Genomic DNA, 26,667 nt, shown 5'->3' with positions numbered 1-26,667 from the left:
GGATTTCCTTTGGTAACTGCAGAGAGCTCATGCTAATTACTCTCTCTCTATGCAAAGAGGTGGCTGACATGGTAGTTTCTAAGGCTGCATCATTGTAGCTCTTTTCATGCTATCAATCCCAGTCTGTAGCAGAAGACTCAATACTCTGCTCTAAGAAGGACTGGAATTACCTCCAAGATGGAGGTGGGAGCTTTTCAGATGAATGCTGAAAATAAGGAACTATATTAGGAAGGATATAAAACTGAAGTAAAATATAGGAGAGTCCATTAATTGAATGAATGTTGTTCTAATGGTTAGAAATATACCTATAAATCCTGGTTCTGCTTTGGATAGGTTAACTTGGATATCAGTTCTGGAGCTGTGGTTCCCTTGGGTACAGAAAGAAGTTGGTACATTTCCTTAAGGAGCTTTGGCTAATGCCTGCTCCACAGCTCAGGGAAGCTCAAGGGAAAAGAGCACTGTTATTTTTGTAGACTTTGGTCAGTTGTTCCTTTGTTAGACCAAATCCATCTGAAATCCCTTTTTGAAAGGCAAAGGACAGTCACCAGTCACCAAAGACTGAGATGTCGCTCAGACAGAAGTCCTTCTGAGCCCCAAGGGGAATTTGGCTATGTTGTAGCTCAGTATCTGACCAATAATTAGCTCAGGGAAAGGATTTTTAACAGCACCAAAATGTATTTCTAACTTCTTTTTTCCCCCCTTCTTTAGTGCAGCCCAGAGAATCCAGGCAGGAAGAGACCTGGGGTACATGGGCACTGGAAGTATAACGAGCACACATGTGCATAAATATGTGCCAGTTCTCTAAACAATATTTACACCCTCCCACCTTCACCCTCCACCCCCTCAAATTCTAGATCTGAAATTATGTGAAGGTGAAGCCTGCTCTAATCTCCTCCACTGTCTGGTTTACAGGAGATGAAGTGAGAGGAACATATAGGATATCCCTTTATGCTCCTGGGGCTAAGAAAACAATTGCTGCTTCTCAAAAGTGCCTAGCTGAGTCTTAGCTGAAACTTTCCTTCTCCCCTTTCTAGGATACACTAGAGGAAGGATCTTTGTGTTCTTCCTATTACTAAAATATGAAAAGTAGATTTCAGTTGTCTTGCAGTACTACCAGAAAACTGTTTATATAATGAAATGCAGCCACTTCTGGTGCAGGAGACAAGAGGTCTTTTTACAGTGTTAAAAATATCCAAAGAATATTTCAACTACAAAAACTACTGGGGTAATTCAGGATGGCTGAACGTGGTTCACAAGATGGGAGTTTTCTAAACTTCTGGGCTGACCCTTCTTTGGTAAGATTGCTTCATAACCACAGTCAAGTGTTTTGTTTCAGCTGAAAATTCTCTAATCATAATTGATTATGCTTTGCATAAACTTCCCTTCCCCTTCCCCTTCCCACCCTTCTGAACACAGTCAGAAGATACATATATATATATATATACACACACACAGGTATACATCCACTGTGTTCATGAGTAATGTCTTGTCAACAGCATCTTCCACAAAGACAGACACAGAACATCCTGTGTGGGTCTCATTGGCATTTGTACACGTGCAGAAGGAATCATCATAACCGTGTTACAGCATCACACCAGGAACTAAGATGTCTAAATTCTTTGCCTTTCTCAGCCACAAGCTTTGTGGACTACTTTGAGCAAATTCATTCTGAAAATCTTTCCTTCCTCACTTCTGATAGTGAACTGTTTGGCAGCTGCCCCTGCAGAAGGGGATAGGTGACCTTTCTCCTGCAGGTCTGCACCAGAGACTAATGGTGGAACATTCTTCACAGAGAGTATCAAGTGAAAGAAGCCTCCTGCATCTGCATGGGCCACCAAATCTGATGACTTTGTTTTGAATTAGAATAATCAGTGTGAAATGAACCAACCCTCCTCCCTCATATTTGCTTTTCTCGTTCTTGATTTTTATTAGCCCATTTAGTGCTCCCCTGAGTGTCTTTCTGTAATCTATTTCTTGTAGTATTATGGTGAGTCAAGGGAGCCTTCTACAGTTTTAGCATGCCTGGTTTTGGGCTGTACACAATGTGCTTGTGCCCATACTAAAGGACTCTGTAAATTCTCTGCCAGCCCTCCCGGTGTCTGTCTTATGTGCTGTGCTCACTACCATTTACTATCCCTAACCTGAAAAACTAGATAAAGACAAATGGCAAAGCTCCAGGAGCTCTTTTCACTTACACAAACTTGAAAAACAGAGAAGACTCAGGAACTCAGCATATTAACCTGAGTTCTTGCTGTTCTCTTTGTTAAAGGACTCAGAAATCTACATCTCATGATAAACAGTTCAGGGTTAATTTCACACAATACTGCACATAACTCCCTCCTTTTCCCCTCCTCCCCTGGCCTTTCACACAAGCTTTGAGTTATGACTCTCCTACACTAATGAGATAAACAACATAACTCACTGCAGGTTCTGCTATTTCCTCTGTAAGCAAATGGTTGGAACCTTCTCTGGTTGCCCTATAAGGTACCAGAGAGAGAGACAACCCACAGAGGGCTGAAGATGGTGATATGCATTATTTCCATCTTCACTGCAGGGTTGCCTGTGAAGGAGCTACATTCAGAGCATTCAGAACTGATCCTTTCCTTGTTGTCTCTCCTTTGTGTACCATCTCCAATTCATGTGAGCCAGCACAGAGACAGATGAGGAACAGGGCAGAGAAATGAAGGTAGCATTGGTGGGTTGAATGAAGTGAAAGTCTGGTATGTGTTTTAAGTTCAGTGGATGGCATATTAATGAACAGGCATGCTTCGAGTAGCAACAGAGGGCTTACCTGTAGGGTTGCAGAGGTGGATGCTGGATCATCTCTTTCTAATTGATCTGCCTGCCCCCCTCTAAGGAAGAGGCTCTCTCAATTCTCCTTTCAGGTTTCTAGTTGGGCTTTCAGCATGTGTAGTTGGCTTTTGCTGTCCTGGCTGAATCCAGAACGGCTCTTTTTTATAGGGGTGCCTAAACTAGTAGAAATTCCCCCCAGACTAGTAGATCTTTGCTCCTCTCTGTCTGGGACAAAAGCTGTGGTAATTATTCCTTCAAATGGCTCCTCTGTGGAGGCCAGTGCAATGGAGGGCTGATTTTCTGTCCTATTGCTTTGATCTGGTAATTGCCATTTCAGTGTTGTCTTCAAGTCCTTGCACAGAACCTGCTGAGAAAGGGTGGGGCTTCTTGCCTCCACCTCTTTAATTACTCACATCAGAGCCAGGCACAATCCGCCTTGTCATTATAGCAATTGTTTGCAGTGGTTAATGTTTGCAAAGTGGCATGAAGAAGGGTGTCCAAACACTGTATAAGTGCTAGTTATTCCCATTTTTTATTTCCAAACTGGTCCTGGGCAACCTGTTCTGAAATGTGTTCTTCTTGGGCTGTGCACAATGCCCGGCTTTCTGAGCATCAGTGAAAGAAGGGCATGAAAAGTCCAAGTCAAATAGTATTCTGTGCCCTGAAACAGCCAGAATCTCTGCAGGTACTCATCATTTAGCCATACTCAGGCAGTATGCCGTAGATGCTCCAAGGCCTTGGAAGTTGGTGGAAAGTGCTGGGGTCTGAACTGACATGCCCAACAGCTGAAATATTTAAGGAAATAAGGTCTCACCTGCAGAATTTGATGAGCACATTCCTTCAAGGTGAATTGTGTTACTGTCTTTTCCTCTCAACCCCCAAGTAAGAGGATAGTTGGGGGTTTTTTTGTCCTCATTTGGTCTGGTGAGTTGCTTTTGTTCCCAAGCTGGTATTCTCTCCTGGCTGCTTCAGAAGAGAGGAGAGAACTCTTGGGCCATCCTCCTGTCCTTGAGCTGTTCTGCTTTACTGGCACCCCCTTGATGCTGTCCAGCTGTTCACTGTCAGTACAATTTCAGATATAGCAACACTACTCCTATTCTCTCTCTTATGTGGTCTTGCCTGATTTTTGAGGACAATGAGTCTGGAATTGAAGTCATGCTTTGTAGCCCCTTCAAGACAACAGGAACAGCAGAAGGGCAGAGGAGCCAAACCAGAACTGGTGGACATAGAGGGCAGGAAAAGCAGAGGAGAGAATGAAATTCCTCCAACTTTTCTTGCTGGGTATTTCTGTGTGTCATGACTATCTGGGGCAGTTGAGGATACTTAGAAGCACTTGTCAGTGTGCTTCTGTGCCCCTAGCAGTGATGTATTCAGAAAGCCCTGCTGTGTCCTGAATGCAGGCGAGAAAAGTACAGCTTGAATATTGGCTGAAGGGTGTCTGTCAGGAGAGCCAGGGCAGCTCAAAAGCCAGTGATGCCAAATGTGATTTAAGGGAATATGCTGTGATATAAGCATTATTGGTGTATGTCCTCCCTCATTCAGAATATTTGCATGAGGAAGTAAGAGTCAAAATGAAGAATTAGTATTCAAACAGAAGTCCAGAATGTAAACAAAAATACAGAGTCAGACCTCTTGGGTCTTAGTTTGCTCCCGTTTCGAAGACACAAATTTCCTGACCTGCTCTGTGCATCAGGGCCTCAAGATTTGCATGCCAGAACTTCATCTCTTCTCTCTCCAGGGGCTTTCTCTGCCTGTGGAGGAGGCATCGCCCTTGTGACCCAGGAGAGTCTGAAATTCTATTTACCCTGAAGAAATCACAAATTATTTATGTGCAGCTCTGGTTTCAGTGAGCTGAGTGAAGTGTCTAAGTGAGACCTAGATTCTCTGTAGGCCTGATCCCAAGAGGTGCTGAAGAGCCTCAGGAGCACTGGATGCCTTGAGTGTGTAGCTCTGCCTCATGATTTGCAGGTTGAACCCTCGAACAAGGAGATGCTGGAAGGGCAAGAACAAAGATGCTAGAGATGGTGCTTGTGGTTTACAAACTGAAATGTGATTAATTTTTTGCCTTTAATCTTCAGGCCTGGCCCCAGGTCAGCTGTACACATACCCAGCACGTTGCTGGCGCAAAAAGAGGCGTTTGCATCCCCCTGAGGATTCCAGGCTGAAGCTGCTGGAAATTAAACCTGGTAAGTATTTGTTTGCCTGCCTCTCCCGAGCTGCAGAGCAGCTGGCATACATGCAAACCTGGCATTTAGACCTTGCACTTTATCTTTGCTGCTTTCCAACCATTTCTCATTGCATCTGTTGCATCTTACTTGATTTGCTGTAACCATAACCACCAAACCCTCTGCATACAACTCATCCCTTACAAAAATGTGAACAAGTTGTATTGAATGCTAGGGGAACTGAATTTATCTTCTGTAGGGTTGAATCCTGGCTTCTATTAGAAAATTAACAAGGATGTAAAGAATCAATGTATTACTAACTTTTCCTCAGTGACTTACTAGTGCAAAGTCTCACTGGTATCTGCTGCCTAATCTTTGTGAAAGAGACCACTGTGTGTGTGAAACAGTAAGTATAAGATAAGATTTTTCTTGGTGGGGCTGGTGATGAGGGCTGTGACCAGATTATGAACAACAAATAATAAAAAATACACATTTGTGTATTTCTGTCTGACTTTATGTGTACCTTTGTCTATTATTCTTTCATTCTTCCTGTCCTTGCTACTCTTCCACAATTAAACTATGTGAAGTGATGAGTCTGGATGCTGAATGAGTGACTGTAAAGCAGATGTGGAGGAGCTGCAGATGTGTCAGGTAGAGCATAGTGTTGTGCATTCTTCCTTGCAGTTTGTAATAAAGGCTTGCTGTCTCTGGGGTCAGCTATTATGAGAAAGAGGGAACACATATACTCACAGCTGTATGTGGTTTTTAAGAGGTGAGACACTGTCAGTATAAAAAGTACAGGAGAAAACCCCCAAATGTAAATTAGAATATTTAAAAAACCTGTTTGACAGAAGAAGGTGCCTGGGAACTGAGCTATGCTCAGCAATACTGATGACTTTGCTTCTATGCAGTTGTTGGTGGAGAGAGAGGAAAGAGCAACAGAGGCAAGTTCAAAACCCTTTAAAATCAGAGGCAAAATTCCTGTTGATTCTGGTAGAAACAGAATCAAGGTTTTTCAAAATTCCCTACCTTCAGTATAGGAGACATCAATGGACAGTTGGAAAAGAGGAAGAAATTCCTATAACCAATCAGCTGGGGTTCAAACCAAGGGCAAAATCTCAGCCAGAAAATAGAACTAGACCTCACAGCAGACTTGCTTAGAAGGAGCTGATGAAATCAGTCACGTACATTGATGAAAATGAGACTGGACTCTAGGAAGAGGATGATGTTGGCTCGTAAAAGTGCCTACCTTAGACTTTGTGATGATGCCAGTACTGCTGTGCCTTGGTAATTTTGTAAGGTAAAGCAGGGTAGAGTTTGACTCTTTTTTGTTTGCATTACTCTTTGCTATACTCACTGAATGCCAAATTAGCACATTCCACATGCCACAGGGCATGAAAGGCAATTACCACAAAGTTATCAGATAAAGAGACCTCAGCATGTCTGTCTCTGTGTTGTTTTCCTGCTATAAACATCTCTTCTGCATCTCAGGAGTGCTACTTTTGTTGCATTGCCAGTGGCAACCAAATAAGGCGAGTTATATTGCTCTGCCATTTAAATCTATTTTCCAACCAATTTCTATCTAGTGATTAACTTTTCTTATCAGTTATACCAGTTTCACTCCATCTGTGCATATCCAGAATAGACTCAGTAGCCAAAAGTGGGATTTTCCCCTTCTCTGATCTGAAAGTGTAAAATCTATGGAACACCTTGGACCTCCATTTAAAGGTAGCTTTTGAGAATTTGGGAGAAAGAGAGTATAATTTATTTGTAACATGGACAGTAGAAAAACTGTAGGTTTTGGAGAAGACTGTTGTAAAACTTAATGCTGAACCTAGGAAGCTATCTAATGCTGACTTCTTTGTCCTCAGTTAAACATCAGATGGTTGTGTGGGGAAAAGATGTGGAAATTTAAGATCTATTAAAAAGCACAGAGATGACAGCTGTAGGACATACAAAATAAATTTGAAAGAAATCTAATCTATATGTTTCATAGTTTCCCTCCACCTAGGGCTTGGGCATTATGTTCATTCCTTAGAGCTCTTCTTAGCAGCTAGAAAGTGCTTATGCTTAATTAATATGCAAATAATTGATTTTTATAGAGGAGGCTGTGAAATTGTTAATATATTTTGATAGATTTTTATAATTGTTATATGGCATGTACAAGCCATGTAACAATTATACAACATCAAATTAGGGCTAAACCTTAGTTGTATTATGTTAACTGCATAGAAGTACTTCTTGTAAAACAGCCACGGTAACAAACACAGAAGAGGATCTTTTCTTCAAAAGTTGCAGTCCAGCAGTCGATGGGATTGGCACCAGGGGTGTGAATACTTGCTTGGACTGCACCTGGGCTTTCAAAGTGGCTTATTATAGCAAAAAGTCGTATTCAGAAGTTCCTGTATTCAGAAGACACCTACGTAACTCAGGAGAGACAAAGACCTAGGGGTTTTGTTTTGGTAAGTCATAGCTAGTCATGGGCTGGTCAGTAAGTAGAATCAAACTATTGTCTTGCCAGCAGTTCCAGGGTACAATAGATCATTTAGTAATAGTATAGTATAGTTTTAGCCTACTTTTGCAGTTTATGTAGTGCATGACGCAACTCAGTGAGTGAGAGTTTCGCATTTGGTAATACCAAAATCTAATGAAGAAAATAATCATGCTCCAATGATCTGCTGTTTTTTGTAAAATGGAAGGTGCACTGTAATGTTTTTCCTGGGGTGAGTTGATGTCAGCTTCTTAATAGAAGATGGTAGTTTTTTTGTCCTGATATGTTGATTTTATTTGGTTTAAAATAAGTGCTTGGTTTTAAGAATAGTTACAGCCAAAGTTTTGCAGGTGTGAACACTGGAATAGGAATTGCTGATGCAGCCTTTAGATGTCTATTTTCCTCTGCCACTGTATTCAGACTTACATGGATGCATTGCCCCACTAAAGTGGTTTGTTCAAGGGTCTAGCAATGTTCATATTTGTGCTATTTCTATGCATCCTCCGTCCCATCCAGTAGCCTATCCAGGAGAAATAAAGTATTGCCAACACCTAGTTATGATAGTGCCTTTACTGACAATACAGTCAGTATTCGGATCAGATCTTCAGTATTTTTACTAAGTATTCCTGACATTTACTTTCATATGGCCTGATCTTCATCTTTCATCTGTAAGTCATATTCTTACCATCAAAAGCAAGCATTATGGCTCAAGTGTAGCCTAGAGTTCATTGTTGTAATGGGCATGAGCTATTACTTGAGTCATTATAATGTAGCAGTCAAGACTCCAATGAAAACTGGTACAGATTTGAAACAAATCCTGGGCCATGGGCAATATATTGTCATGTTGCCAATACTGTGATTTCATAGGTTCATAAAATAGCAGATGGAAAGGGATTTCTGGAATCATCTGGTCAAACCTTTCTTGGCAAGAGCATGGTCTAGACAAGATGTCTCAGCACCCTGTACGGCCAAATCTTAAAACTGTCCAGTGGTGGGGAATCTACCACTTCCCTGGGCAGATTATTCCAATGGCTGATTGTTCTCAATGGGAAAAATTTTCCTCTTGTCTCCAACTGGAATTTCTCCAAGAGTAACCCGTACCCAGTAGCCCTCATATGGTTCATGTGACTCTGTAAAAAGGGTGTCTCCATCTCTGTAGCCACTTTTTAAATACTGGAACAAAGTGATAAAGTCTCCTTTAAGCCTTCTCTTCTCAAGTCTGAACAAACCCACTTCTCTCAGACATGGCAGGCTTACCAGGCCTTGGATCATCTTTGTAGCCCTTCCCTTCACCCCCTCCAGATTGTCCACATCTCTTTTGTATTGCAGGGACCAAAACTGAGCACAGTATTCCAGGTGTAGCCTGACAAGCACTGAACATGATAATTACTTATCTCTGCTAGTGATGTCCTTGCTGATGCAACCCAGCATCCTGCTGGCTTTATTTTTTTATTGGTACAGCAGCACACTGTTCAGCTCATGGTTCACCGGGACACCAAGGTCCCTGAGCTGCTCCCCAGCCAGGCAGATCACAGCCTGTCCTGCACTCTTGAATTATATTTTCCCAGATGCATTTCCTAAGTGCAGAGTTTTAAGCTTACTAGGTGCTGATACTCATAAAATATTTGTGAAACTAAGCTTCTGTTCAACCAAGTATGGGAAGCCTGGTTCTCTGCAGAATCAGCTGTGGTGTTTTCACAGCACTTCAGCACAGAGCAGTGGGAGGGCTGTAGTTAGCTCATGCTTCCACGTTCACTCAGCTGCCTGTTATGCCCAGTAAAAGAGGAAAAAGAGAGCTGAGCTCCTGTGCTTGAGAAGTCTGGGAATGGGTGAGGGAGAGGGTTGAGCTAGATAGCCTGACTTCCAGTGAAGTGGGAGAAAAAGGAGAATTTTTAGCTGTACCACCAATGTGAATTGCAGGTATTGTGAATGTGAGCAGTATGGTTCTGGCTCTTGGCAAAATCAGAGCAGTTGGAAAGAGGGCTAGAAATGAGAGGGAGATCCTGGATTAGACCCAAGGCTCCTTGAAATCATAATTGATCCTTGTCCTATATACTTAGTGGTTTCGTGGTGCTGGGTAGTATCATGATTCTGTGTTGGGTTAGCTATCAAAATTGTGGTAGTGCTATTACCTACAGTAAACCCTGCTGACAGGCAGGTATTACCCAAGCTTTGCACTTATGCAGATGAGAACAGATACAGTGAGTGTGGCCAAAAACTCTAGTGGAGTTTAAATTGGTAGTGTCCTACTTCAGTCTTACAAGATGGCTAAATATAGGTGCACACATACATACCTACAGAGCTTTTATTTCACATGGTGTGTAAGTCTAAAGAATATGACTGTAATGCTTTTGTGTCGATTTACTGATGTCCTTTGGTTTTGGACTGAAAGCCCACGGTGAGATTTCAGAGTGGGCAGCCTTCCCACCCACTCAGAGGGTGTGAAGTAGGGTTTGTTTATGCTACCACTGTGCTGAGAATGAGCTGGGGTCCTGTGCTAGTGTCTGTCCTCTTATATCTGAGCAGTCTGGTGTTCAGCTGAACTACAGAAATGGGGTTTTTTTACCCATTGTTGGATAGTAAAAGCAAACCAAAGTATTTTTCATTTGCTATTATGAACCATGGTAGTTGTCTGAAGCAAGTACTGAAAACAGATTTTTAGTTCCAGCTGAACAATGCCTGATCTGTTTTTAGTCTGACATATGGGGTATACCTAGGTGAGCGTGCTTGTGGATGAATGAACTAAATCCTTACAGATAAGCTATTATCTCTTTAAAGCATCTCTATTTACCTTGTGGAGACTGTGACTGATGGTACAAGGTACTGTGTGTTTCCTGGGAAGTGAGGAGTGCTCCCAACTCTTGGGGAAATATACTCAGCATGTCTGTGGAGGTCTGTGGTCTTTAAGATGGGGCACTTCACCAAGATAAAGTCAAGATGACATTAAAAAGCAAAGAACAGAGTTTGCAGTGGTATCACTTGTACAATAGCATCTGGAGATTCAAGCAGCATGTTAGATCATCATCCCAGGGGTTGTTGTGAAGTCCTCTCAGCCATATGCTTACAGTCCAGATACACAAAATATAGTGAAGGAAGTACTTTGGTTCCAAAATGGAGAAATGAGCAACTACGGGAATAAACTACTTCTGTGACGTTTTAACCAGAGGTTTCCAGGTGCAGCTGGAAATCAAACCCAAGAACACAGAAAGAACACTGTGCTGCTGAGTTCCATGTTATTTTTTCTGCTCCTGGTTTCTATGCCCTGTTTCACTCAAAGATGTTAGAGCCTAATAATAATTCAAAACACTTAATTTCATGAGAATTTCCTTTTCCATTTTTTTCTTCCATAAGCCAGTTAATATATTCTAGTTTCACTTTTGATTTCAGCAATTTCTACACAATGACACAGTGGTTCCTGTTCTGTACGACAAGACAGCAGTGTTGTTTTGCTATGAACACTGTAAAGAGAGGCACATCTCTTAACAAAAACTTTTCCTCTATTTGACAGTTTTCCTATTATCTCTGTAATTAAAGGTCATGTTATGTTATAGAACCTGCCTGTGGCTCCTTTTTAAGGTCCATTAAGACCATCTTAGGGCCATAACTGGAAGAATAATTGTGGTGCCAAATAAGTGCGTCTGTAATATGCAGATGAATTGGATACAGTATTCCTGAAGGAGGCTGTCATATAAACCTATCAGCTGTTCAGATTTCTGACAGATTTCTGCACATGTGAATTTACCAAAGCAATTTTCTGTGTACAGCTTATTTTAGTTTTGGTTTTTTTTGTGTTTTTTTTTTTTTTAATTGTTTGTGGCCTTTATCAACATTTGCCATGATGAACCCTGCATTTAGGGTGGAGCTGAATTGACAGGAGCAGGTTTGTTTCTCTGATGATTTGGTCTGGATTTCTCATGTAAGATGGATTTTAATAGTCTGTTAGCAAACTTCTGTGAGTTTTGCTCCTGGCTCTCCAGAATTCTGAAATGAAAGTGTCATTTAAAGTCTGCTTTTAATTCAAGTCCTTCTGCACTCCGAAGTACTTTGCGTTAGAAAGCAAGCAGAACCCCCAGCTCTCCCCGTGTGTCGTGCTGCATTGAAGCGTCCCTGGTTTGGGGGCGTTGGGGGCCGGCGCGGTTGCGGCGGGGCCGGCAGCGGCTGCAGCGGCGCGGCGCGGCCGGCAGAGGGCGCGGCGGGCAGCGGCAGCTCCGCGCCGGGGCCGCTCCCAGCGGGAATTCCCCGCGGCAGGAGCGGCCCGCGCTCACACGGCGTGTGCCGGGAACAGCGCCCGGGCCGCCTGAGCCTGGAGCGCGTCTCCTTCCCACCCACGCTCACCCGTCTTCATTTTTGTCACCTCGTGCAGAGGAAAAGGAAAATCCCGTAACTTTTTGGGATGGGGAGGGTGGATGGTTTTCAGTTCCCATTTGATTTGTTAGAAAACACATCTGCGCCCTGACCGTGCTGAGTCCTGAGCTTGGTGTGTCATGTGCCTATGTGTGTCATACTTCTGTGTCTTGGTCTGTCATGCACCTATGTGCGTCGTGTTTCCATAGCACTTTGGAACAAAATGAAGCTTCTCATTGTGAACCCAAATCTGGGAGTGGGGCTGCCAGAGGTGTCAGGTTTCTGTCTTTGCTGGGGTTTTTGTGCAAGTATAAATATTGACTCTGCTGGGCCTTTTCTTTTGGGTTTCTGGCCTATGTTTTAGTATGTGTTTATTCATCAGCTGAGCCTGCAGCTTACAGACTGGTCCATCGATGCTCTTTAATCGAAACAGTAGGCTCCAATTCTCCACTAATCTTGTGTTCACAGCAGGGCATGGCACCACAGGCAAGAGCTGCTGCTTTAAGGCTCTTACACATCCAGCTATGACTTGTGTTACAGAAAAAGTGACTTTCTGTCACCAAGAGAAAACTCATCTGTGTGGGACCTCCTTGTGAATCAGCTTCTTTCTATTATACACACATTTAACCAGTTTATTCCACCTCATCCACCACCTTTCAGTTCTGCCTAGAGCAGGGACCTTTCCTGGTCCAGATCTCTGGCCAGATAAAGTTTGCTTTTCTTTTCTTACATGGCACTGAGAATAATAGAGAACCTGTCTGTTTCTTCATGTATTCATTGACACAGAATCACGATATAGAAGTCATGCAGTGAAATATGCATTTGTCCCATTGCCAGCCTGCAGCAGAGGTGCCCATCCCTGCACTTCAAGTCATACCACACCACCACATCCTTGCATTTCCTATGCTCCACACAGGACCAGAGCCAATGGAATATGTCTTTTTCTCTCAGCTTCTCAGTGTATGAAATGGAGGTACTAAAACATCAGTCTCCTTTAACTCAGAGGAGTACCTAACAGATATCTAATAAATACTCTTAGAGAGATTGGAAGGGGTATGGGAGGCCTCTAAATAAAAAGAAATGAATGAATAAATCATGCTATTTGCCAAGCCCTCAAAGTGCCAGTGTTAAATGTTTTGGCCATCAGCAGAAATACTTGCAAAACTGGTATGGAAGTATACCAGCTCTGGTGCACAGCCTGGACTTATAGGTACCAGGATGATGATGAAAAAAGAAGGAATTTGTTACACACCCATATATACAAATAAAGAGACTCACCACAGGTGAATTGTTGAGCCAGTTTTTGCAAGGCTGGCTGTGCAGTATAATTGCTGGAAAGATATGTCGAGTTTTGCACTGTGTAATTCTTCTTGCTTTGTTTTTCTGGCCACTGGGGAGCCAGCCTTCTGTATGTCATGGCTGCCAGGGCTGTGGTAACCTTTCCTTCAAATAAAGTGCTACTCTTGCTTGGTGTTGTTACATGTGATAAGCTGCAAATTCTTAGACTAATTCAGCTCAGTGTATTTTCCCCCAAATGGAATTTCATGATTTTGCAGTTATGGAAGTAAAACTCATTTCTAGAAAAGCAGATAACATTCTATAAATAGTCCAGTCAAGAAAACAAAAACATTGTTTCTGCTTTTTAACTTCACAGTCATGCTGGTAGAATTTACAGGATTAACTTTGTGTAAATAGTTTCTCTTTCATTTGTAAGATCTGGAACAGGTCACTACACGTATTAAACGTATACAAACTTTATATTCAAAGTTTTACCAGGAGAGCTCTGTTGTTTAGCTGAGATGGCTTGTATGAATCACCCAGGATTACTCCTGGTTCTTGTGTGGCTGAGCCAGTTTGCATAATTAGCAGAGAGATGCATGATAAAGCTACTGGGCTTTGGAACCCCTCTGGGTTTTGATCAAAAGCCCACTGAAGCCAGACCCTTTGGCTCTAGTCATCAGGCTAAGGCAGCAACTGAACAAGATAAGGCAATTTTGGAAGCTATTAAATCTAGTTTTCTGAGTTCTCTGGATCTTATCACTGGGAATGGAACATAGGCTGCATGTGTAGCATCCCACAGACACAAGGCAGTTGTAATTTCAGAAGCAGTGCAGCCACTTACAGCTATTTTTTCCCCACTGCTATATCATCTTAGCTGTATTTAGTATATTTGTGAAAATAGAGTTATGATGACTTTAGAGGCAGGCTGTTCTGAAAAAATGTTCTGGTCATTACAGTGGGCCGTTAAATGGAAGGAATGAATTGTGCTGTTGGTCTCCTTGGAGCCTCTACAGTGTGACTGCAGGTCATGTCTCAGGGCTTGATCTGCAAGATGTCTCAGGCAGCTGAGATGGATTTGGCTTGAAATATCTGGGCTGCTTGAGAGAGAGCTTCCTTGTGGTGCCACCACCCTCTCCGAGCCATCCAGCCCGTTGTTTTGCTCTTTCTCTGTTCTTGGCTACTGTCTTTGACCTACATCTGGCTGCTAGGACGTGTCTTTGGGAAAAGGTTATTCCTCATGTGCCTCTCAAGCTGCCAAGGCCTGACTGAGAATGCTGTGTCTCCAGGAGACACATTATTCCTCCTGGAGAGACAGAACACTGTGGATTTATCCCCCTGCTACAGAGTTAACATCGATGTGTGTAAGTAACCTTCAGGATTATTTATTTATGAAATAAACAGATTTAACCTTAAAATGAAGGGAGTGAAGGTAAGCTCAAAGCTTACCAGAAAAAAGGGCTATGGGGAAAAACCACTGGGGAAGCACCAGGGGATGGTGCCTGGGGAAATGCTGGAACCTTTCAGATCCATTTCCCTCAAGGCACAAATCACCAGCTCTCCAGCATGGGGAGGGGCAGACAGGAAGCTGTGTGCCCTGTAGGAGTCTTAGAACATCTTTCCTGGCAAACCTACTGCCCCTTTTCTAAGTATAGCCAGTAAAAATGGCTGAGAAAGGATAAGCCACATCGTCAAAAGGGTTTTTGCAGTGCACAGGTACCTTTCAATGCAAGTACTGGACACAAGATCCTAGGAAATGGGTGTTTTTAATCTAATTCATTGCATCTATTTTGTGTGTTCATATGAATAATTCTTGGAATTCTCTGGTAATCACATGAAAAAGGGTTTATCGGATCAAGTCCCCAGGGCTTAGTCTCATAAGATGCCAAGCTCTCTAACCCCAGCAAAGGAAAGCACCTGAGCTTGGGCTTTAAGAACATGAGTGATCTTTTTGTAATTAATGGGACTTGTCACATGCTTAAAGGTAAATCTACATGTAAAGTACTGGGTTGGACCAGACTTGCAGGTTTGGTACTCAGCATCCTGCACAGAGCCTAGTGAAGTCACTGGCCTACTAGGTCAACAGTATGGTAGAACTCATGTGCTGCTTTATAGAAGAAAATGTTAACAAAACCTAGCAAAGATATTATGGAATATAATTATATAAAAAATGGTTTAAGCCCCCTATTTATTAAATTTTATTGTTCTTCTGACACACAGCAAATTAAATTGATTTGTAGCATGAAATATTCTAATATTTATAGCAGATGTTATTTTCCTGATGCATAATATAATGGAATGAGCAATAAATGTTAATATAACGTTCAGTTTCGACTCTTACAAGTCAAGCTCTATAGAACTGCTGAGAGTAGAATGGAGAGATTATGATGACTTCCCCTCCCACATCCCTGTACCTCCTTCAACCTTCCCTGGCAGAAATTTCCATTCTGCATTCCCATTCTCTGTAGTAAACATTTTACAGCCTCATAATTATCTCATACCCAAGAGATATTAAGTATGTTTTTACTAGATTATGATTAATTTTAGTATTCCCTGCATTTTGCATTTGATTGACTAATAGTTTTTTACAGGTGTTTTATTCCTCAGGACTCTGACACCATTGGTGTTTGCCATAGCATCTCTTCCCAGTGATGAACTCCATTAGGGAAGAGGGTTTGATGCAATACACTGGAATAGGTAGATATGGCTTTTATGTCCATTGTCTTCTAGACCGGAGACCTCATTTAGGATGCACTTGGAACATGGTTCCCCTTAAACAAACCAGGTAATTTAGGCCTGGGACCTTAGCTGTTGTAGATAGGTAGTTCTGATAAAGACAACAGAGAGCAGTGATGTCCATCAGCTAAAGCTATGATTCTTGATGTAGGAGAAAGGATGAAAACTTTACCCCTCTTGATGGAAATTATGTCCTTGTGAATGCACGTGAATGCCCTTGGCAAGTATGGGGTTTAGGTCTTAGGAAAATATATGCTCATGATTAATATCCTATGCATGTCCTAAAGAGCTGTAGTGAAAATCCTTTTGTTGCTAGCCTAAAATCAACAGCATAGCATGATGGGAGCAAAAGACAAATTTTGAAAGCGGGCTCAGATATAGTACTAAAACTACATACGAACACTTGAAGCATTTCTTTGTGTTTTTGAGGGATGGTGAATGCTTTTATCTTCTCATGATTTCCTTGGTGCAATGTCTGTAAATGACACAGTTACAGATATGTGCTACTCTGACAAAGTGAGGTTCGTGGTTACAGGAATTTCTGCAGTGATGCTAATTTGTAAGTGATGCTATGGATACATCTGCCATGTAAAGCTCATTGCTTAAGTGAGGTAGCAGCACGGCAGGAGAACTGGAAACACAGAGGCTGTATCTGTGAGCAGTGCTATAGACCAGGACAGCATCAGCAACAAAGACACTATTAACTAAATAGAAAGGACTCAGGATTAAGTGCTTTGTGGCTCTGAAGCTGCCATACCAGGGCTGGCACTATAAATATACTTACAGGATATTCTTCCAGGGAGCTTTCTGTTAATATCTGAGTGGGCAAAATAAAAAATTAACCTCTCTCTGCTAAAGTTGATGCCCCAAGTTCCTCTGAACTCTCAGCAAGTGCTACAGATGGAACAAGAGTATATCCAACTTTTTTGTTTTGCCTTTCAATCCTGAATCTTAATTAGTTCCCTACTGCTTTAGTACATGCACAACATTTTAATAGTCATAAGGACTTACTCCAATCCACACTGCCATTTCCACAATTCCTTCCTTCATACCAGTGCAATCCTGTCCCCCCCACCCCCCCTGCATTTAGGAATAGTGTAAAGAACACTAAATAGCCAAGCGTGGAGCTGTAGATTGATGAGGTTGTCACGCCACTCCCTTCACCGTTTTCTTCCAACCTGCACTGTGCTCTAATAGACGGATGATTGCCAGGGGAGAGAGAGACTTAGCAAATCCCACAGCCAGATGTTCAGGGATGGACAGAGCGACCTTCTCAAGGAACCCAGAGGACTAGAGCTGTGTCCTTGTGAGGGAGAAGGACAGTCAGGTGCCCCTGGCTGCCTGTGTTTATCTCTCATTTCAAAAGGAGCACAAATGGCCTCAGCATGGCTGCAAGGATGGATGTTTTTCAGTGCATCGCGGGAAATGACCAGTCATCCGTCTCTTCACTGTGGAGTCTGCCTGCAGCCATCAATCTTGAAGCCCAGCATGGCAGCTCCTTTTGGCTTAGTTTGGCTCAGTGTTAGATGAACAAAGGGAAATGAAAACTGAGCAGAAGGAAAGGAGAGAAGAGCAGCTATTCTCTATTTCACTTTGTTTTCCCCTTGCATGGCTCTCTCTCTCTCTCTTCCCCATTATCATCTATTTTCACTGTATTTTGTAAGGTGTGGAAATGTATATTTTCAGGGTCTGGGAGTTTACAGTGTTTCTCTGTTAGCAGAGAGGAGAAAGGAGAGGGATATTGAAAAGACATAATTCAAGAACCAGAGATTCCATTTTTCAGACTTTTCTATAGCAGTTTTCAGAACAGGCATGCCCTAGTTAGCTGCAGCAGACAGGGAGAAGGAATATAGTACTTTTCCTCCATCTTGCTGGTTTTCTTCCTTTTTTTCTGATTCCTTCCTCACTGCCATATTAATGTTTTCAGATGAGTACTTTGTCTCTCTCTATTCTTGTTCTATTCAAAAAGCAACCAACAGAGCCACATGATGGGACTTTCTGGATACAGGTGTGTACTGATGCCCAGAGCCACAACGGCAGCTCCTGCTGCCAGTCAAGCTCACTTGAGTCAAGCCTTCTTGATGTAAGAGCACAGGGCTGTGCAGGCTTTGCATGAGCTGCCTGACCTCTTCCAGCACCTGCAGTTCCTACTGTGAAACCAGAGGTCATGGCAATATCTTCATTGGTATGCAGCCCATCAGAAGAAAACACATTCAGACATGTCTGTTTGCACATCTAGCACTGAATTAGCTGGTTTCAGCACTGAACTCAGATGGGCCACTTTTTGCCTGAAATGCTCAGATTTTATGTACTTGGAGCCAGGCTGAAAGGAAAAAAAGGTGTGTGAATACACTACCTGCTGGACTCCCATTGCTAGGGTCTGCTTTTTTTCCACAGTGAGCTGTAATGTTGTTTTTTGTTCTGTTTTCCCCTAATATTCTTGCCTCTGGATATTATTACAGCTCATGTTTGGCTTATTCTGTAGAAGGCTTATGTAGAGATAGGATTGTTCCCCTTAGCACTGCCTCACTGTGGTGTTTGATTGATGCATTTAAAAAAAGGTGTGATTGCATTTACCTTTTAATTTTCCTGGTTGATCACAATGATCTAAGCATCAGGCCTGACAGAGCCAGGCTTCCCTGCAGAATTGCGGTAGGAGATTTCTCTCTCCCAGTTTTTACTGTAGGCAAAGAATTGAGATCTCCCAGGCATACAGAAGGACCAACTAAGCACTGAGGCAGAGCAATGGAACTCTGTAAATACTGGACATAAAGATCTCTGAGAAATCTTTACCTGCTTTCAACCCAAATGTGCCATCTGGAGTGAACAGACTTATGCCAAGATGGGGAAAATTTATACCATCATGGGCTTAAAGAGCTGCTTTGCAGTATGTGCTGAGGTTTTTTTGTTGGTTTTTTTTTTTCCTTCTTACCATAAACTTAAAGCATAAACCCTCAAGGAAAACATTTGTTTGGTGAAAACCAGTTTCTCCTTTCCCAAGCCTTGCATGAGCAGGCTTTACAAGTGGGCACAAGACCTTTCTGACTGGGGATATTCAGGGAATTCTTTTGTATATTCTTTAGAAAGCGGAAGGCGTCCTTTTCCTACCTGTGCATTTAATTGTGCCACTTCTGAATGAATGGTCATATTTTCTGCCACTACCCGTATTGCCTCCCTGCAAATTCTGAAAAAGACAAATCTTGTTCCCGTTGTCATGAGACTGCCTCCCCCAGATGGCACAGCTGTGTCTCGGGATGCCCTCTGGCTGGCCTGTTGGCAGGCATTCCCGTGGCTTTGAAGGTCACCTTGTTTACACCTTGCCTTTTCCCCCCTCCCTATTCAGAGGCTTGCTGAGCCTGCAGGCTGGGCTTCACCATCTGCATTTTCCCTGGTGCCATTAATCTTCCTGTTTACCATTCTGTTATTAATTCTAGAGTTCACCTTTTTGTCTAAACCCTTTATAGGCCTCTTGAAATTGCTTGCCTTTTTGTGGTAAGAGATCTGAGCATCTCAGAAATAATTTGCTTTGTTCTTTCCCGTTTTTGAAAGGCTACCTACTAGCATCTCATGCCATTTTTCTATTACAAGCCTTCCTTCTTATAATAACATTTCTCACTTATATAGCTTCATCTGTCAGATGTATCTTAACATAGAGTAAATATTATCTTTGTCCTTTGGCATTTGTGAATTGGCCACTAAAATCTGCTATCTGTGGAAATAGTCCTACTTTTTGAGTGTTTTTCTTGTCTGGAAAGAAAATATGTTCAAATCGGTCTTTGTGAGAGCCTGTAAGACCACCTTGCATTTTTGGTGCATTTCATTTGAATGCCTGAATGCCTATGAATATTAAACAAGCCTTACCAAACCCCAGAGGATAGGTGAAGACTATCTCCATTTGACAGATGATGGAAAAGCAGAGTACCTCTGTTAGAATTTGGCTCAGCATCACTTGGTGGGACAGCAGAGATGCCAAAGGCAGCATCTGAGGTGGATGCTCCCTTTCCCATCCTCAAATCATTGCCACTTTGCTGTGGCCTTGCTGTTCTCCACTGGTGTGTGCAGTTCAGTAGTCAGTGAGCCAGGGAAGGGCCCCAGGTGTGCCTGGGGTGGCTGAGCCTCAGGCAGGGCTGTGCTGCCCTCCCGCACGTGGCAGCTCTGCAGAGGCCACGCAGCACAGGGCCGGCACAGCTGGCATCAGGCTGAGCGCTCTGATAAGCCCTGCCACAGCCCTGCTGATGCCTGGGGGTGAGCAGGGGGCTCTGCCAGCTGCCCAGAACTCTGGGGGTTAGAGAGGCCTTGCCAGCAGAGCTGCCCCTCATGCGGAGCCAGGCAGAGCTGAGCACAAACCCCCTCAGCACAGAGCAGCAGAACGCACAGCGCCGTTCCCAAGGATCCCTGCAGGACTCAGATTGGCTCTGGCAGGTTTATCAGCTCTGGCTTAGTGCCGGCTCTGCTAGGCCTGGACTGAATTAATTGGGATGCTTGTGCACTGCAGCTGAGAGATAACTGCATTACAGAGATTTATCTGTTACTAAAGGTATCCCCTCCACTGTCCTCGATAAGGACGAGAAGCTATGCAGAATCTCACAGAATTTGCAGGAAGGTTGGCATGGCTGGCTCCACACATGGTTTATGTATGAGTTTGTGTGCAATACAAGTGTTTTATTCAGTTCTGTCACATCCAGTGCAGTTGCTTGAGGTGGAGGTCCATTCCCTGTTACCCTTTGCAGAGTGTGCAATGCGGGCATGACTATCCCACCCGTGGGGAGGGGGGACTGGTGTTTGGTGATAAATGTCTGGTTAATTATTTAATTCTGGTGCTTTGGAGGGGCCAAAATGCCCATCATCTGTGTGTGAGTGATTCTATATGCCCATTTACAGATAGATAGCCCAAGTTATTATTTTACTCACAACAGACCAGAAGCCCTGTTAGGGTGACACAAAGCCCAAAGGAATAGGTTTTTTTACTTAATATTTTTCTCTAAATTGTAGCAGTTATCTTGCCTCTGCCCCTTGATAGTGCCTACAGTGTTGCTGCAGAAGTTGTGGTGAGGTGTAAGCCCATCTAGAACACAAATTGCAAGAGTTACCAGAACAAAAGTGAGTGCTAGCAAAATGCTATTGAATGGAGATATTTCTGAATGGAGATGATTTCAGCCCTGAGGGTAGTTACGTGATCCAGCATTTAGTCTGATACTGTAATTTGGCAGTCTTTGAGAAGCAGGTACAGCTTATTATATGTGACAATGATTTATATCTGTGCTGAGAAATAAATCTGCAGAAAACTTCCAAGAGACAACTGACAAGAGGGCTGTTTTGTTTTTGTTTTTGTTTTTTTTTTTCTTTGAGAGAGAGAGATTTTATAGAGGCATTCTAGTCTGCCAGAGAAATACAGCTGCTTATAAAGACTATATTTTGATAGTGGGTTAAACTAAACAATGCCTAACCTTATGTTTAAGGGCCTCTGCAGTTTTCAGCAGCCCTATTTCTCCCTCCTATTGTCTTGTAGCTTCTTGGGACATATTTTAACTAGGGGCTGATAGAAGCTTTCCATTGAATCCCAGTCTTAAAACTCAAAGTTGTCTTCTGATATTTCTGCAGTTATGCTCAAGCTCAAAGAGTGTACAGTCCCATCCACATAAGATCTTCCTCTGTCTTCCCTTTCTCCCCCTCCTCTGCTCTCCCCCTCATCACGACACTAGCAGCCTTCCATGAGGAGGTTCTAGGGAGACATTGGGATTTTCCAGTCTTCTTGTGCTCCCTAGAACAAACCTCAGTAGTGCCTAAAATTTCAAACATCTGCTAAGATTAATGTTAGGGCTTGACGGGATAGAGAGTCCTCTAAACTCTTTTTCCCATTCAAAATGCTTTGTTTCTGTGGAAATAAATACTCCAATATTTTCAAGTGGTCTTCTAGAAGTAGTTTATCATTGTCAGTGGTTGGATTTTTGTTCTCACCACAGCCCAGTTTACCTTGAGAGTGCAATAATATACATGAGGCTTAGAGTGGGTTTGGTGGGAGACACAAATAATTACTGGAGTAGCCTTACAATCTCTAGTACAGCGTGGCTATTTTTCAGCTTGGATTAAAAATAAAGTGAATTTGATGTTTACTACTCTCTAGGGACGTTTGTTTGGCTTTATGGACTCATTGTGAGAGTCTGTGTTATCAGTGATCTGTCCCAGGGGAGGCCCAGGGCCGGGCTGACAGGAGGTTCTGTGGACCATGTATATGTAGAACTGGCAGTGACAAGTTTGCTGCAGATGGGTGCTGAATTGCAGGAGTGTTGAGAGAAAAGGGTGGGATATCAGGGGCCATGGAAGATCAGCATTAAATCATAGTACAATAACACAAGCATCTGCCCCTGGGATAGCAGGATGTGGTGTAGTGAAAGAAGGGTTTTGGAGATCTGGATCTGCAGGAGTGAAGGGCTGGGCTGTGCTGTGCTGTGCTGGCAGGGGCAGAGCCCTGCCTTTAGTATGCCTGGTTCTGGTCTCTGCTGTGAATATATCAGTTCCAAGGATGCTAGCAGTCACTGTACTGGCCATGGACACAACAAGCAAACAAACAAGCTAAGGAGAGTCTGGCCGTGCCTGCACAGAAAAGCTACAGAATGCAGCTATTCACATAAGGCATTGTCTCCTCATTCTTTCTTAAGGGATTCCATCCCCCTGCCCCCACCCTTTGCACTCTACCGTTATATTTGTGCCTTGGAGATGTGGAGATGAGCGTATGATGGATGGATGGATGCTGCTTGTCTGGGTTTTTCACCACCATTTCCCCTGGGGCACTCTGTCTGCTGGCAGAGAGCACCATCCCAAAAGATGGTATCTTTTGCAAACTCGACAGCTAACAGACAGCTTCTCTCTCTGCATATTTCCCCAAAGAAGAGCAGGCTTAATCTGGTTTTTATATGGCATATTTCATTATAATCTTTTTGACTTCCCATGTTCCCAATACGCCATAATAAATAAAACGCTGGGGGTGGGAACAGCAGAGATGCTGAGGCTTCACACTCTTGTGACACTGATGGATTCTCATTTTAAACTGTCATGGGATTTAATTGCTTGCTGAGCCACTGCACTGCACTTTCAGACACATCCTGCCACATCCTCTTAATGAGCTTAGAGGCTGCATTCACTCAGCAGTAGTTCTGTTTACTGTGAATTAGGTGGCTTTTTTAGACCACCTATATGATTTTAAAGAGGTAGTGGTTATTAAGGTAATATCCTTGGATTTATCCATCCTAAACAACGCTTCATGGACTCGTAATGTATAGTTTCCTCTGACACTTTTTATGTTCCAAAAGAATGGCACCAAGAAACAAAAACGCAAGAATCTATGTGCAAAGTCAGTGTTTGTCTAAGAGGGTTTTTGGAAGCCGGATTGCTTTGGTTTGCATAGTAGCTGTCTCTGGCGTGATAGATCATGCTGGAACTCACCCAATGAGTATCTCTGTTCCCAATTAGAACTGGAAATGGAGCTGCTTACGAGTGCACAGAGATGATGGTTTGGGTGGCAGCTGCTACTGTGGAGATGGAAATGATCCACTGTAAAACAAATACATTGCACTGTATAGAAAAAGGGATGATTGTTTTTAATTTATGTTTCAAAGAGACATTGAAAAGTTGCTTAGCTCTCAATGCGTTGTAAACCAAATATAGCTTATTTAAGGACAGGAATTTGCAGCTATTTTGCTATTTTGGCAGATTGAAACTTGAAAAATCCCACCATTTTGTGGGATTTGTGAAAATGTGCTTCTTTTGGAGGCAGCAGTTCAATAGAAAACAGATACAGGAATGATACTGGCATGGATGCTTGTTCAGATTCTACCACTGCAATCTCAGGACCTTAATAAACAGAGAGGTTGCTGCACTGAGCTGGTAAGCAGAAATAACCACGTTAATTTAATCTCTATGAAAGGGACTCTGCCAAGTTAAGAAACATAAATTATAATTATATGCACACACACACATTTGAATTATAATATATGCACAATATTTAGCTGTGGCACCAAGAACATGATGGTTTACTAAGACAGGAAGAATTCTTAAATAACATTTTATTTTTCATTGATGACTTTTGTTGATTTGGCATTTCCATTTTGTATAGTTCTTACTACTTCTTGTTTCTGCTATATTAACCATGTGCTATTGTATTTATGGTACTAATCAGAAGGAAATTTATCTCCAAACCTTCTTAAAATTTTCATATTAAAGAGTAATCTTTTAATTATGACTTTACTGGTAGTTATTACTTGTAATAAAGATTATGTTCTCTGAAATTGTAATGTTTGAAGAAGAGCTTGTGATACAAACTAGAAGTTACAATGATTGTAGAACAATTAGTGGGTAGCAAATGCTATTACCTATATTTAAAAAGGATTTGGATGTGATTCAAAGATTTAAAGACACATAAATTCTACATGAACATCTGAGAAATGGATTGAAACAGTAATTACATATAAGCAATAAAGCACCTGGGAAATGATGATATAGGTGGTTCTAACAAACTACAATTTTCCTTCCAAAGAAAAGCATGTCTCACTACTTTCTCAAAATTCTTTACATGATTAGTAAAAAGTAATAGGTGGGGGGGTTGACAATTCTCTTAAATATTCTGAAGAACTTTGTTATGTCTCCAAAGAGAAATTGAGAACTGTCTTGGATCAAAACTTTTGAAATAAAAGACAATGGAAGAAAGAACTTTCATTGTAGATAAGGGCTTACAGCTGGTGCATCAAGTTTAAGTGCTTGGTCCTGTGCTGTGTGATACAGTAATGAACAAGCTGCAGAGTGGGAATGCCTTGTCAGCTCAAAGATTTGCAGATACTATGAAGTTATTGAGAGCAATCATGGCCGGGAAGGTCTGTGCAGAGCACTCTGGGGAGGTGTCCATATGCTTGGGGAGTGGGCAGCGGGATGGGCATTATAATATGTACCTCAGTGTTGGAATGTATTCCTTATGGGAAGTTCTTGTCCCCATTACAAGATTCCTTATTGTTCTGCTTAATAAATAACTTGGCCATTGAAAGACACAGTCTGAGGAGCAATCTAAACAATACCATAATTCATTTGTTTAAATGGGGGATGTGGTTTCATCTGAAAATGCCAGGTGTAGTATCTTGGGAAGACTGGTGTATAACGAGGGAAAGTTCAGAGAGGTTTGTCAGGAGCATATGGAAAACTTCCCACAGCTGAGTAACAGAAAAGATTGTGACTCTTTATCCTTGAAAGGAGAGGAATTAAAAGAAACTACAAAAAAATTTGTCAAGAACTTCTATTTTCCCCAGTAAGAGCAAGGGGAGCGGGCAACAGATAAAGTGAAGCACTCCTTTCAAAAATAGTTAAACTGTTGGACTCTATCAGGTGGGAAAACATTGAGGTAAAAGAGTATCAAAATTCAGAAAAGGCTGGGCTATTCTGTGTATTCTCAGAAGGGCCAGATTTAGGATAACTGGAAGAGATACTGCATTTATCTCTCAGGATGAAACACAGCATTAGGGTGGGTAAGTTCTTTATCATTTCTCTCATGGCAGATGTTCACAGCTTCTACAGTAACTTGTGAAGTGACTGCATAGTGTGGCATGAGCAATATCAGAGTAGAGGCAAGCACAGGGCCACAGTTTAATTTCTTAAGCCCAGAAGAGTCTCCCTCTGGCCTTGTTTGAAGCTTCAGGCACTGGCTGGTACCTTCATAAGCAGGACAATGAGTGGAACAGACCCCACCTGGGAAAATCATGGCTTGTTAAATAGCTAAGAGAAAATAAGGGGTTTAATGAAATTAATTAATTGATCCCTGGTAGTGTTTAACTATTTCTGTAGGTTAACTGAACTATCTTTTCGATTTTAGAGGATTTTCATCTGTGGGGATTCAAAAACAGGTTTGGAAACATAATTTCCTGTCTTCATTACTGTACCCTTTACAGACTAACCATCTTCAGGAAGGATCGGATTTATTAAAGACTGAATTCATTATGAGGGATTGTCTTTGGACCTCTGAAGGTTTTTATGCTGTAGACTTTACATTCCAGATAAGATAGTGTCTGCTTTTTCCCACTTTCTAGAGCTATTTAGGAATTAAAATGTGTTCATAGAAGCTACCAGTGGAGAAGAAAATGAAGGAGTTGAATGGCAGTCAGCTTAGGGGGAAAATGGGAGGCAGACACCGAGTTTATTTTCCCTGGATGCCCAGCTCACTAACTTAACTTCTTGGTGATTCAGTCTCCCCATCAACTGTGAATAAAAATATTACCTTACAACGCCTTGTCAGTAGGATGTTAAATTTAGTAATTAGAAAATGCTCTGAGAGTTTTGGATGAAAAGTTCTCCTGGAGTTATTGGGAAGTAGCAGTGCCACACAGAACAACCATGCCTATTAAAGACAGCTGCCTGTTTTGATCTTAAAACCTACCTTTCCCTCTTTTCAAACTTTGTTTTTGATATCTCTGGAATAAATGGAGAGTAGTTCCACCTTCATATATGTTCCACTTATCCCTCAGCCTTTCCTTGCTCATTTCCTTTTCTAACACATTCATTTGCTGAATGTATTGGTATCCAGAGACAGGCAGAGCTTGTCACAGTGAGGACATGTTTGTTTCCAAGGCCCTTGAGCTTGCTTGAAGCTTCTTTGCTTGCTGAATGTATGATGACCCCTTGGGGTTTGCAGTCCCTCAAGGTTCTAAATACAGAGCAAATGCCCTTTTGCACCCAAGCACAGGACTTTGAACCCAAGCCAAGCCCACATCCAGAGATGATTATGGAGGTTCCTCAGTGACTTCAGATTCAAGCATTGGGATTTGCACATAAATCACATAAAAATCTCTTCTTTCTATTGAAATGTCTGGATCCAGAGGGAGG

The 26,667-nt window shown here is 42.3% G+C and overlaps 1 protein-coding gene across 11 annotated transcripts in view; it reads left to right on the top strand.

The window, feature by feature from the left end:
- DPF3 (double PHD fingers 3) overlaps positions 1-26,667 on the top strand; it is a 166,814-nt gene that overhangs the window by 67,150 nt on the left and 72,997 nt on the right. For all 11 annotated transcript variants that reach the window (XR_010440400.1, XR_010440399.1, XM_064713768.1 and 8 more), the window contains exon 3: positions 4,872-4,979. Coding sequence is in view for 9 of the 11 variants with exons in the window: in XM_064713768.1 (XP_064569838.1) it covers positions 4,872-4,979 (108 nt within the window). In the remaining 2 variants the exon portion in view is untranslated. The remainder of the gene's footprint in view (positions 1-4,871; positions 4,980-26,667) is intronic.

The sequence above is a fragment of the Zonotrichia leucophrys genome, chromosome 5 (assembly GCF_028769735.1).
Source record: "Zonotrichia leucophrys gambelii isolate GWCS_2022_RI chromosome 5, RI_Zleu_2.0, whole genome shotgun sequence".
NCBI classification, from domain to species: Eukaryota; Metazoa; Chordata; class Aves; order Passeriformes; family Passerellidae; genus Zonotrichia; species Zonotrichia leucophrys.
Note: the sequence above shows the minus strand (reverse complement) of the source record. Positions and strands in the feature narration are given on the sequence as shown.